General features: G+C 42.0%; 1 protein-coding gene across 1 annotated transcript in view; it reads left to right on the forward strand.

The window, feature by feature from the left end:
- The window catches only part of LOC140209410 (uncharacterized), a 183,371-nt gene extending 176,051 nt beyond the window's left edge, over nucleotides 1–7,320 (forward strand). The window contains 4 exon segments of the mRNA XM_072277655.1: nucleotides 184–501; nucleotides 2,890–2,968; nucleotides 6,083–6,173; nucleotides 6,980–7,320. Of these exon segments, the coding sequence (XP_072133756.1) occupies nucleotides 184–501; nucleotides 2,890–2,968; nucleotides 6,083–6,173; nucleotides 6,980–7,075 (584 nt within the window). The 3' untranslated portion in view covers nucleotides 7,076–7,320.
- Nucleotides 7,321–12,343: the final 5,023 nt, after the last annotated feature.

Consider the following 12,343-nt stretch of genomic DNA (forward strand, 5'->3'; position numbering starts at 1 on the left):
ATCCCTGCTGTCCTGATTTGGAGTCCTGCAGACATGGCAGTTCAGGCAGATGCGAGGACGCAGAGACACAGAGAGGTAAATAAGCTGCTGAGATTTCAAACTGGTTGCTCCTGGTCGAGATACAGACCTGCTGAAGTCTTTAATGCGCTTGATTTTCAGATATTCACTGATTCTTTTCCACAGACCCCGTGTCTGTTCCTTTGCTTCGTTTTTCACCACCAAGTGGCTCAAGTTGTGCGGACTCTGTGTCAGTGTCCTGTGAGTCTGTCCATGGATCCCTTCCCATTCAGTACTCGTGGTATGAAAAGACGCCATCTGTGGATTCAAAGATCGCTGACACAAATAAACTGGATCTACATTGCCAATCCATAAAATACAAAAATCATCTGTATTATTGCAAAGCCTCAAATACTAAAGGAGAAAAGTCCAGTGAAGTGGTCAATGTGTCCATCTCCAACAGTGTCAGCACCTGCAGAAATGTGATTGAAGTCAACAGCATGGGTAAGTGACTTTGATCCTTTATGATAGTCAATGGGGTACATTTGAATGATTGATATGTGCTGGATATTGTGTGTTGGAACTTCACTCAGGATCATGGAGTGTATGTTGTCACCACCTTTCAGAGAATGAAAAGCTTTTCGGCACAGCAGTTCAAACGTCAGTCTCTCAGCACAGGGTCTCCTGTCTCTGATCTGACTCTTGCTGGCTGGGTGTGAATGTGTCTCATCTGGTAATATTTCTGGCCATTCATTAAGATAGTCCCTCTGAGATAAACTACTTCAAAGTTTAAAGTAAGTTAATTATCAAAGTATATACATTTGTCACCACATACTACCCTGAGATCCACTTTCTTGCAGGCATTCAGAATAGATACAAATAAATAAAACAGAACCAATGAAAACCACACACCATCAAAGATGTATAAACAACCATTGTCAAAAAGAAGAAAAACTGTGCAAATATAAAAGAAACAAATTATTAATAAGTAAAAAAATGATATTGAGAGCATAAGTTAAAGATATCTTGAAAGTGAGTCCATTGGTTGTGGAATTGATTTGTGTTGAAGTGAGAGGAGTTATCCAGGCTGACTTAGGAGGCTGATGGTTGAAGGTTAATAACTGATTCTGAACCTGGTGGGGTGAGACCTTCTTCTCAATGGCAACAGTGACAAGAATTTCAGAGAGAAGATTTGAGGAAAGGAACAAACATGAGACTACAAGGATACAGGGTCATTATCAGTTGGGAGCCAAAGTTCAAAGTAGATTTAGTATTGAAGTATGTATACCATGTACAACTTTGAGATTTGTCTCATGACAGGCAGCCACAGAACAAAGAAACTCAAAAGAACCAATTAAAAAAAAGACAATCAGACACCCAATGTTCAAAAAAACATAATCAATTAAACAATTATAGTAAGCAAATAACATTCAGGACTGAAGTTCTGGTAAATGAGTCCACAGCAATGAAAACAGTCACAGCTAGTCTCGGAGCCCTTTAAATACAGGCTACAGCCTCGGTTCAGCACATAGACGAGTAATCCTTGAGGAGCAGTTAGCCTCACATCAGTCCATCCCTATTCCCCTGCCCTGACACACTGACCTTTTCAATCTGGCCTGGTGTTTATATCAGGATCGTTCCATCCTCTCTGAATCGAGGCCCTGCCTCTTCAATATACTCTCATGCCCATGACCTAAATCATCAATTAGGACTGTACCTGACCTTTCCAATCTAACCGGGCACTAAAATTGGTCGGGCATCAGTGTGTTCCTTGGTCTTCAGGCCACCAGCGTTGTACGCAGTTTTGGTCTAATGAAAGATGTTCTTGTTCTGGACAGAGGTGAGCAAAAGATCAGCAGACACAAGGAAACCTGCAGGTGCTGGAAATTCAAGCAACACACATAAAAGTTGCTGGTGGATGCAGCAGGCCAGGCAACATCTCCAGGAAACGGTACAGTCGACGTTTGAGATGCTACCTGGCCTGCTATATTCACCAGCAACTTTTATATGTGTTGCTTAAAAGATCAGCAGACTGATTTCTGGAATGCCACAAGTGGTTGATAAGGTTTTTATTTGCTGGAGTTCAGCAGGCTGAGAGGTGTGCATTGCCCCTTTTCCCTCCAAACATGCCAATATGAATTCCTGCCAGGAAGTTCAACTTTTTTCTCACTTGTCCACAGAACATTCTCCCAAAATCGTTGTAGAACATCCAGGTGGTCTTTTGCAAACTTGAGATGTTTTTTGTTGGAGAACAGTGGTTTCCTCCATGGTGGCCTTCCATGAACACCATTCTAGTTCAGTATTTTTCTTACAGTGGACACGTGCAATAAGCATAACATTATTAGAGTGCCAGCGATCAGTGATGGGGGTCCAATTCCCACCAATGTTTACATTCTCCCAGTGACTCTGTGGGTTTCCTCTGGGTGCTCCGGTTTCCTCTCGCATTCCAAAGATGCACAGGTTGGTATTAGTAATTCGCAGGTAAGCTATTTTGGCTCTGGAAGCATGGAACACTTGCCAGCTGCCCCCAGCACATAATCTATGTTGGTCGTTTTTATAAACGATGCATTTCACTGTGTGCTCTGATGTATATGTGACAAGTAAATCTCATCTTTAATCTTTAAATGTGCATTGAGTAAGAGATCACTTTTGGTTCACCATGCTCAAGTACTATTGGTCCAACAATTCTGTCTCTTATTCTTTCAAGTACAACCAGTTGAAATTTCCGAAATACTGATGAAGGGCCTCGGCCAGAAACTTTAACTATTTACTCTTTTCCATTAATAGTGCATGGCCTGCTGAGTTCCTCCAGCATGTTGTATGTGTTGATTGGATTTCCAGCATCTGCAGATTTTCTCTTGTTTGAAATTGAATTTTATTTTCTTTTAACAGGGCCAATTCATTTCTGTGAAAATGCCGTGACACAATTCATGACAACTGCACAAAGGGAAGAATCTTCATCATATAAAATGTAAAGTATAAGGTTCCCTGTACAGATGTTTCACTACTACTGCTTCCAAACAGAGCCAGTTGGGAGAGAAATCTGTTTTTGACATGATTAACTTCAATGAATTTATGAATTAGAAACTGAGTACTCCTCATTTTCCTGTACAGGCATCAAGCCTGAGATCAAAGATAATCTTCTTTCCCAAAACATTTAATAATTGAAGCATAGCAGTTCATTTCTAGTCATCTCATTATGGGAAGGATGTAAAAGCTTCAGAATAGACTTACCAGGATGCTACCTGGTATAGACGTGTGCCAATAGGTTGAGTGAGCTAGGGCTTTTCATTTTGGACAGAAGGGTGATGAGAGGTATTCAGATAATAAATTTTCTTTGAACTTTAAGATGAGAAGACGTAATTTTAGTTATGGGGGAAAATATAGGTGGGATGTCAGATGTAGGTTTCTGACACAGAGAGTGGCAAGTATTTGGAATGTGCTTCTAGGTACAGGTAGAGACAAGTTTGTTTGGGAAATTTAAGATAGGCACATGAGGAAAGGAATATAAAAGGCTATGTGGGAGGAAAGGGTTAGATTAATATCGGAATAGTTTAAAGAGCCAGCACAACATGGTGGGCCGAAGAGTCTGTATGTTGCTGTGCTGTTCTATGTTCTATCTGCTTTTCCCTTACATATTTGGTTTTTTTATTTGTTTCCTTCTCTATTATCATCATAAAGTGAATTTTATCTTGCTTACATCAACTTACTTTTCCTACATATTTTGGTTAATTTACCCTCTAAATCGAGTATTCCCAACCTGGGGTCCATAAACCCCTTCCTTAATGGTATTAGTCCATAGCATAAAAAAGGTTGGAACCCTTGCTCTAAATGTTCAAATTTGCAAATTCCCTTCATTATCTCTTTAGCCATTGTGTTACAAGTGAGTCCCTTCTACATTGTTGATCTTAACTCCTCTATTAGATTATGATGACATGCAGTCCTCTTTTATTGTTATTTAGTAATGCATGCATTAGGAAATGATACAATTTGTTCCTCCAGAATGATATCACAGAAGCACAAGAAAAACCAAGGCTAAAAAAAACCTGACAAAAACCACGTAATTATAACATATAGTTACAACAGTGCAAGCAATACTGTAATTTGATAGAAGAACAGACCATGGGCACAGTAAAAAAAGTCTCAAAGTCTCTCGAAAGACCCATCATCTCACGCAGATGGTAGAAGGAAGAAAACTCTTACTGCCATGAGCTTCCAGCACCGCAAACCTGCCGATGCAGCACCCTGGAAGCACCTGACGACAGTCCAACTCCGAGACTGTCCGAAAACTTCGAGCCTCCGACCAGCTCTCCGACACAGAGCACCATCTCTGCCGAGCGCATTGAGCCCGGCCCTGGCAACAGGCAATAGGCAAAGCCAAGGATTTGGGGCCTTCCCCTCCGGAGATTCTCGATCGCACAGTAGCAACGGCAGCGAAGCAGGCATTTCAGAAGTTTCTCCACATGTTCCTCCGTGCTTCTCACGGCAATCTCCCTCAAATCAAGATTGTGCACGGCATCCTACTTCACAAATACGATATCAATTTGGTGCGGCCGCGTGCGCTGCGTCACGTCGCCATCTTCTGCTCCCCCTACCACTGTACTTATTCACTGTATTTCCACACCTACCACTGTGTTTTCTTATTTATTCTCTTTACTGAGATATAGTGTGGAATAGGCCTTTCCAGCCCTTTGAGCCGCACCACCCAGCAACCCTCAATTTTAACCTCAGCCTAATCACAGGACATACTACACAACCAATTAATTAACTGACCAATATGTCCTTGGATTCTGGTAGGAAACTGGAGCACCAAGGGAAAATGAACACATTCCATGAGGAGGACAGACAGACTCTTTACAGATCACATTGGTGTTGAACTCTGAATCCCAAAGCCGTAATAGCATCATGCCATGGTGCCCAAGGGATACTGAGATTTTTGAAATCATCCCCGGTTACTTTTCTGAAGGTTTTTTTAAATTGTCCTTATTTATCTGTGTATTCTATCCCCCAACTCCCTTCTTAAGACACGTATGGATCATTTATCAGTTTTCATACAGTATCTGTCAGCAAGGTTTCATAGCCGATCTTCTAAAGGTGATGTCCTCTGTGTCTTCTTTCGGCAAGATTGTCTATATTTGTCACATGTACATTGAGACATACATTGAAAAGCTGTCAGGCCTGCTCATAAAGGAACCTCCCAATCTTCATCTGACTAATAGAATTCACCTGCCCCTCATTCTGGACTCATTACCTGCAGCCTATTTAACCCAGTTCTCATCCACAGTCCTTGTTCACTCATCAAACCAACTGGCCTTCACTCTCCATGCATAAAGTTTACCTTGTTGCCTGCTGTGTTCATTTTCTGGTCTTTCTTGTTTTGTGTCCACTCATCACTTGTTATTTTATTATCTATTAGTAAAGTATCATTTACTGCTAAATTGTCTCTGCTGCTCGATTTTGGTCAGGCCTCATCTATTTTTCCTGACAAATGCATCATTTTACATCAAACTAAGTCAGCAAAGATTTTGTTGGGCAGCCCACAAGTGTTGCCACACTTCCGATACCAACATCACACACCAACAGCAAACTTACCCTCACTCATATGTCTTTGGAATAATGGAGGAAACTGGTGCCCCTGGATGAAGCCCATGCAGTCACTGGGGGAAAGTACAAACTCCTTACAGACAGTAGCAAGAATTAAACCCAATGTTACAGCTGACAGTTATAAATCATTATGCTAACCACAACGGACCATTTCAACGACATTACATTATCCCCAGTCTCATCGTTACCCAACCTCATTATTTCCTTCCCTGCCATTCCTAAATCTTTCTGCATTATCCACTGTCACAACATACAGTATCTGCAGTCGTGTTTCGGCAATTATGTCGCCAAATGAAGATCATAGGTTATCTTCCCTCCCTCAGTCCAGCATCAGATTAATCTCCCAGCTGAACTTCCCTGGCCTTGCTGCTTTCATTGCTCCACTTCACTAATTTCACAGAGGATCCAGGAGGTAAATATTTCAAATGCAAAGGTGTCTTCTCTTCTACTACTGACTCTATATCTCTTCCCCTTTGTTCAGTTACATGATCTGGAACATGGGGCGCTGGCTGTTCTTTGCTCTGCTGGGGATCTGCACTATCGCTGTCACATCGTTCACAAGAGACAAGAAGGTAAGTCTAGGTCAGTAGATGCTCCCGAATGGTTTCCATGAATTAGAACATAGAACATTGAACACTACAGCACAGGAAATGTACGTTGGCCCACTATGTTGTGCTGACCTCTTAACCTACTCTAGGATCAATCTAACCCGTCTGTCCTATATAGTCTTCAATTTTTCTGTGATCCATGCATTCTTTGGAAGAGTTTCTTAGATGCTGCTAATGTATCCGCCTCTACCACAAACCCTGGTAGGATCCTTCACGTACCTACATCTCTCTGTGTAAAAAACTTACCTCTGGCATTCCCTCGATGCATTTCTCCAATCACCTTAAATTATTCCCCCTCATATTAGACATTACTGCCCTTGGAAAGTGTATCTGGCTACGCAATCAATATATGCCTCTTATTCTTACACTTCAAGGTATAATACTTGCCATCCTCCTTTGCGCCAAATTACTTCAAATATGTTGGATATTTAAAGGTAAAAAAGCATTCACAAATGAACTTTAAACTTTTTGTCAAACCAGTATTCCATGAAGATGATATACTTTAAGCAGGTTTTCATGCTCTGTCCATGTGTAGAATGAAGTCCAGTGCTCTACAAGAAAATGTATTGGACACCGTGTTTCGGACAGAATTCTGTTGCCAGTTGCCCACATGAAATGTAAATCAAAGTCAACGTCCACTTTATTGTCCAATGCACAAGCACGTGTATGCATCAGTACAATGAATGCAACATCACAGGTGCATAGAATCATGCAGTATTGCATGGTTCCCTGTGTCAATCAATCTGATAATTTCACTTTTGCTTTTATAGAGATCTGATCAATCAGATCCTCACCGCCTGGTCCAAGAGAAAAAGAGAAGGATCCCAGATTTCACCGACCGTGGGGGAGTTTTGCACCAAGAATAATTGTCATTATTCATCCTGCTTTGTGAAACTTTTATACAGAATGAATCTCTTGTCATTAAATCATTGAATTGCATTAATGAATTTGAAATGAAACAAAAAATCTTGTCATGCTTCAGGATAATGGCTTCGTTTGATAGAAATTCACCAGCAGCACTTCAGCTGTGCTGATCTTAACAATGCGATACCTTCTCAAGATTTCTTGCTTCACCCCAGCATCAATTTTTAACCTTTTTATGATCGTGAACTGTTAGAAATTCTTATACTATGTTGAAATCTGTTCTGTACTTTCAAATTACTGTATTCACTGTAGTTTATTTGAATAAACAATTATTAATATATTAATGAAAATGCTCCTTCACAAAGTTCTGTTTTCAATGAAGAATGTATCCATTCGTTCTGTTTAGAATATGACTTCACTCATGAATTCAGAGTCCTAGATTTCCCTTCAGGTGCCAGCGGATGGAAACTTTTAGGAGAGGGAATTAAATAGTCTTCAGATCATGACATCCCATCAGAGTGATTTTAATTGAAAAATGCTGACCTGAAGCATTGGCTTTGTTATTCTCCTTCTACTGCAGTTGCTGGCTGACCTGCTGAGTATTTCCATCAATTTCTGGTTTCCTTTCAGCTCGGCACATACTGTATTTTCCTGATTTATTTAGGAGTATCAATATACAGTGGGTAAACCTCATGAGCTGGATCGAGCATGTGCTTAGAAGGGAACCTGACAACATCACATGTATAGCCCTCCACCGGACACCAGAAAGAAAGAGGAAAAGAGGAAGGCCCAAGAATACCTGGCATCGAATTGTAGAGGGAGATCTGAAGACCCTGGTACCATCCAGAAGTTAGCCAGAACAAACAGAAGTGGAGGACCCTTGTTGCTGCTCTACATGCCAGGTAGGCATAATGGGCACCAAAGAAAGAAAAGTCAATATACAGTGAATACCGCAATGTTAATCACATTGAGCACAATTACTGTCACTGTACAAAGGTCTTGAGGACAGTGATCAATGGAGAGTAATGCCGGGTACTGAATACTGTCAAATGGATGACTACTCACCATATGTGCTGAGCACCATCTTATCATCATGAGCACTCTCTTCCATCAGAAAAAACAAATTCATGGATCTTTGGCAGCATGCCTGATCAACACATTGGTATCTCATTGACTATGTCATTGTCTGAGCTAGGGACTACCATGATGTGTTTATCACAGGGGCCATGATTGGCAAAGATGACTGCTGCATAGTTTGTTGGCTGACCCACTCCACCATGTCACAGAGTCATAGAAAAGTCCAGTACATTAACAGGCCCTTGGGCCCATCTCGTCCATACCGAGGCATTTAAATTGCCTACTCTCATCTCCCTGCACCAGCACATTAGCCATCCATACTCCTATCATGTACCCATCCAAACTTCTCTTAAATGTTGAAATCGAGCCTGTATGCACCACTTGTGCTAGCAGCTCTTTCCACGCTCTCACAACCCTCTGAGTGAACAGGTTTCTCCTCAATTTCCCATTAAACTCTTAAACTTTTCTCCTTTCACCCTTAACCCATAACCTTTTGTTGTAGTCCTACCCAACATAAGTGGAAAATTCCCTATTTTCACCTACCAAAATTTGTAAGTATATTATATTGGAAAACATTTTAACTCTGTTTTCTAAATGTTTATTTTAAGTGTGCTTTTATTGCACATCGAGTGTTTATTCTGATGTTGACCATGCCTTTACTATGCATTAAGTGTCTGTTACTGAGTGCGTGGGATTACTATGGTATTTGGGATGTAACCATTAAATGAAACCTGTGTACTTTTAACCCCTCAAGAAAAATGAATGTAGCCAAGTCAGAGAGATAAGAGTAATTGATTTATTAGTTAGAGTAAAAAACTTACAGCGGTATGCTAACCCAGAAGGGCTATAAAGAATGCTGTGTGAAAAAATAGGCAGGCATTCAGTGGTGGGCATTCAAAGGCTAGCCCACTGTCTGTCTCAGCTTTACTTTGTAAATTAAAGTTTAAGCATTTCTTGAAGAATCTTCGGTGCTTCTTTCTCATTTGTAAAAACCACGACAAAACTGGCGTAGTCGGCAGGATTGGGAAGAGACCTGTGGAAGAAGGGAAGCGGCAGATTGAGGGTGCTTCCAGGTCCCTGGGGGACCTCCACAGAGCTAACAGAATTCAGGGTGCACCCAAACAAAGGTAAGCACTTTTTAGCAACAATTTGGACTAAGAATTATGTTGGTTTTTGGGGAGATCTTGGGGACTCAGAAGTGTGAAACAACTGCCGAAGGGTCTCTCCAATTCAAAGAATCTGGCAGATTTGAGGGTTAAAAGGAGGCTCAGGGGATTAATCAAGAACACTGCAGTGGGGGGTGAATATGAATAAAGTAATAAGAAGTTAAGTAAGAAAAATTCCACGTGGTGTTGTTAAGTCCTTGTGGATACAGCTTCATACGAGACGAAGGTCTGAACGGGCAGGGAAAGAAAGAAAGAAGAGAAAATCCTCATGAATACCACCTTAAGAAAAGTAAGGGTCTGAACAGGCGAGGTGCAAAAAGAAAGTTCTGTGGATACCACCCGAGAAAGGGGTCTGCACGGGCAGAACAGAATAGAAGATAAGGATAGCTTAAGTAGATAATTTAGACGCGGGTGAGAAGAAACCATAACGCTAGATAGAAAATAGGTTACAGAAAATAGTATTACCGAGGTGTGAGACGTTAAGAATACCTTAAAAAGGGGAAGAACAATATGACAGGGAAAGGAACAGCAGTAGAAATATTGAGTAAGATATTCCCGGTGTGTCAAGGTAAGATCGCGGAAATTTCAGAAAAATGAGAAAAAAGAACCCAAAATCTGGTCATGAAGTGGCCGAAAGGAGGAACATTTGATGTAAGTTTATGTGAGGAAATGGTGGCGCCGATTAAAAATCACAAACCAAGAGGTAAATCCAAGAAAAGAGAGAAAAAAGAAAATAGAAGATAGAAGTGTTAAAACTCTTTAGGATGGAGGGAGAAAGATTGAGAAAGAAAGGAAGAATATCAGTAGCAAGTAAAGAAGATACTGAGAAACAAGAAAAGCAGTCTGGTAAACCACAGGAGAAACAGAATAAGGAGCCGACTCTATACCCAGACGGGAGAATTGTAGAAACCCCTTCCCCTTATTACGAGAAGGAGACTCTTAAACAGTGTCCTGTATTATCAGGAGAACTAGAACTGGAGAGAAAGTTTAAAGTCTGGGATACCGAGAAGGAAAGAAGAAAATATGAGGAGTCGGGTGAGGAGGAAAATCATAATACGGGGAGAGAAGGATAAAGTGATGCCGTTGTTAATAAAAGGTCAGGACAAGTACAGTATGTTCTTTGGGGCTCCCAGGACCTGGAAGGGCTGAAAAACACCCTGCCTAGCTTACATGAAGGAGCAGGGAAGTGGATTAGAGCTTCTTAAGAAGAAACTACGGGATGGTTATTGGCTACGGGAGATTTGAAGGCACTGCTGATAAGGTTGATGGGAAACTCCAAATTAAAAGAGCTGATGGAAACGGCTGGACTGCTAAATGCGTTCAGCCCAATGACTGACGGGACCAGCTTTGACCAAGTGAGGCAGAGGGTATGGCAGGCCCTCTGGAAGCTTTACCCACCCAAACTGGACCCCAAAGCTTTGAAAGGGGATCCACTGGGGGACACTGGGAATCCAGCAGCCTATGTAGAAAATCAGTTAAAAAGGTGGAGACTGGAGACTGAGCAAGAACTGGAAGGCAACTCGTTTATGACCATACTGTTCCGAACCACAGTTTTGGACACAATGCCTCCGCAAGTTAAATCTAAGCTGGAGGAAGTGGTCGGACTGATGTCAATGAACTCACAAGAATTTAGAGACCACGTAGTCCATGCGGTCGAGAAATATCGGAAAGACAAACGGAAGCTGATTGAGCAGCAGGAAGAGGTGCAAAGAAAGCTAATGCAAATGCAGCTTGAAGAACTCAAAAAGAAGGAAAAAGAGAAGGGAAAAAAGATGCTGCTAGTCGTATCCGATTTGAGTGCAACCGTTGAAATGAATGAAACACCACTGTATGGAGGAACTAGTCACACTGTCAGACAGCGGCCAGAAAACCCCAAGCCAATAATAAACGTCTTTGGAGGAGCATTCCTACGAATGCTCTATCAGGAACAGAGTAAATTTAAACAGCTGCCCAGACAGGACTGGAAACCCCAAGGAGGGGTACAGAGAGGTTATGGACAAAGAAGGCCAGTGAGGAGACAAGGGGAGAGAGAGATAGAGAGACTGTGCTGGGGGTATAACCAGCCGGGACACATGAGAAGAGACTGTTCACTCAGGTCATGGCCCGTCACGTACCAGCAGGGACCGATGAGAAGGGAACGGCAGGTTAGCCAAGGACCAGCCCCTACAGGCTCAGGCGGACCCGTGAACCCTTATGCAAGATGCTAGGGGTGCCCAGAGAACCCAGGTGGGAAGGGACATTACCCAGTGATAACAAGGGAGGTGGAAGAGGAACCCATTGTTCAGGTTATGTTAGAAGGGCAATTGACACCCATGATGATAGACACTGGAGCCATGTATACCTGTGTACAGCCACAGTACGCCCTTCACCTTCCCACGTGAGGAAAATTTATTAAGACAGTAGGGTTCTCAGGGAAAACACAGTTAACACAATGTACAGCTCCAGTACGGTTGAGGATAGGTAATAAAAGAATACTTCTGCCAGTATTAGTGTCCAAAGGGACCCCGATTAATTTGCTAGGCAGAGATGCCCTATTAAAACTAGAATTAAAATTAGAACGCAGTAGAAATGAGTTGAGTATGAAAAGATCAAATACTCAGTTGTTAGTGCGGGAAATCAAGAAAGCTAATGTTTTCTGGATAGGAGACATAGAAGATCAGATCTGGGAAACCTGGGGAAAATGGAAAAAGGGCGTGAAGGCCATATTGCCCAAGGCGGTAGCGCCCAAGTCTGAGTTAAATTGCACAGTAATTTTTGACGAGACTCTGAGTAAGGAGTTAGAGGACAGATGACACGAGGGAACATGTACCCGGCAGCACCTAAGAGGAGAGGCTATAATAATTGGAAAGCAAGGGGCAGCCCTATGAGCCAGATGGAATACCTTGGAGAAATGGTATAGAATACCGGAGGCTGTGCCTCACATAACGTTGCTAGTGAATGAAGGAAACCAGTCTAGAGACCTAGGACCCTTAGTAAAACTCGCTGGAACCGTAATGGTTTGGAGGAAAAGCATGCATGAGGTATGGG

Source organism: Mobula birostris, chromosome 14 (genome assembly GCF_030028105.1).
Source record: "Mobula birostris isolate sMobBir1 chromosome 14, sMobBir1.hap1, whole genome shotgun sequence".
Taxonomy (NCBI): Eukaryota; Metazoa; Chordata; class Chondrichthyes; order Myliobatiformes; family Myliobatidae; genus Mobula; species Mobula birostris.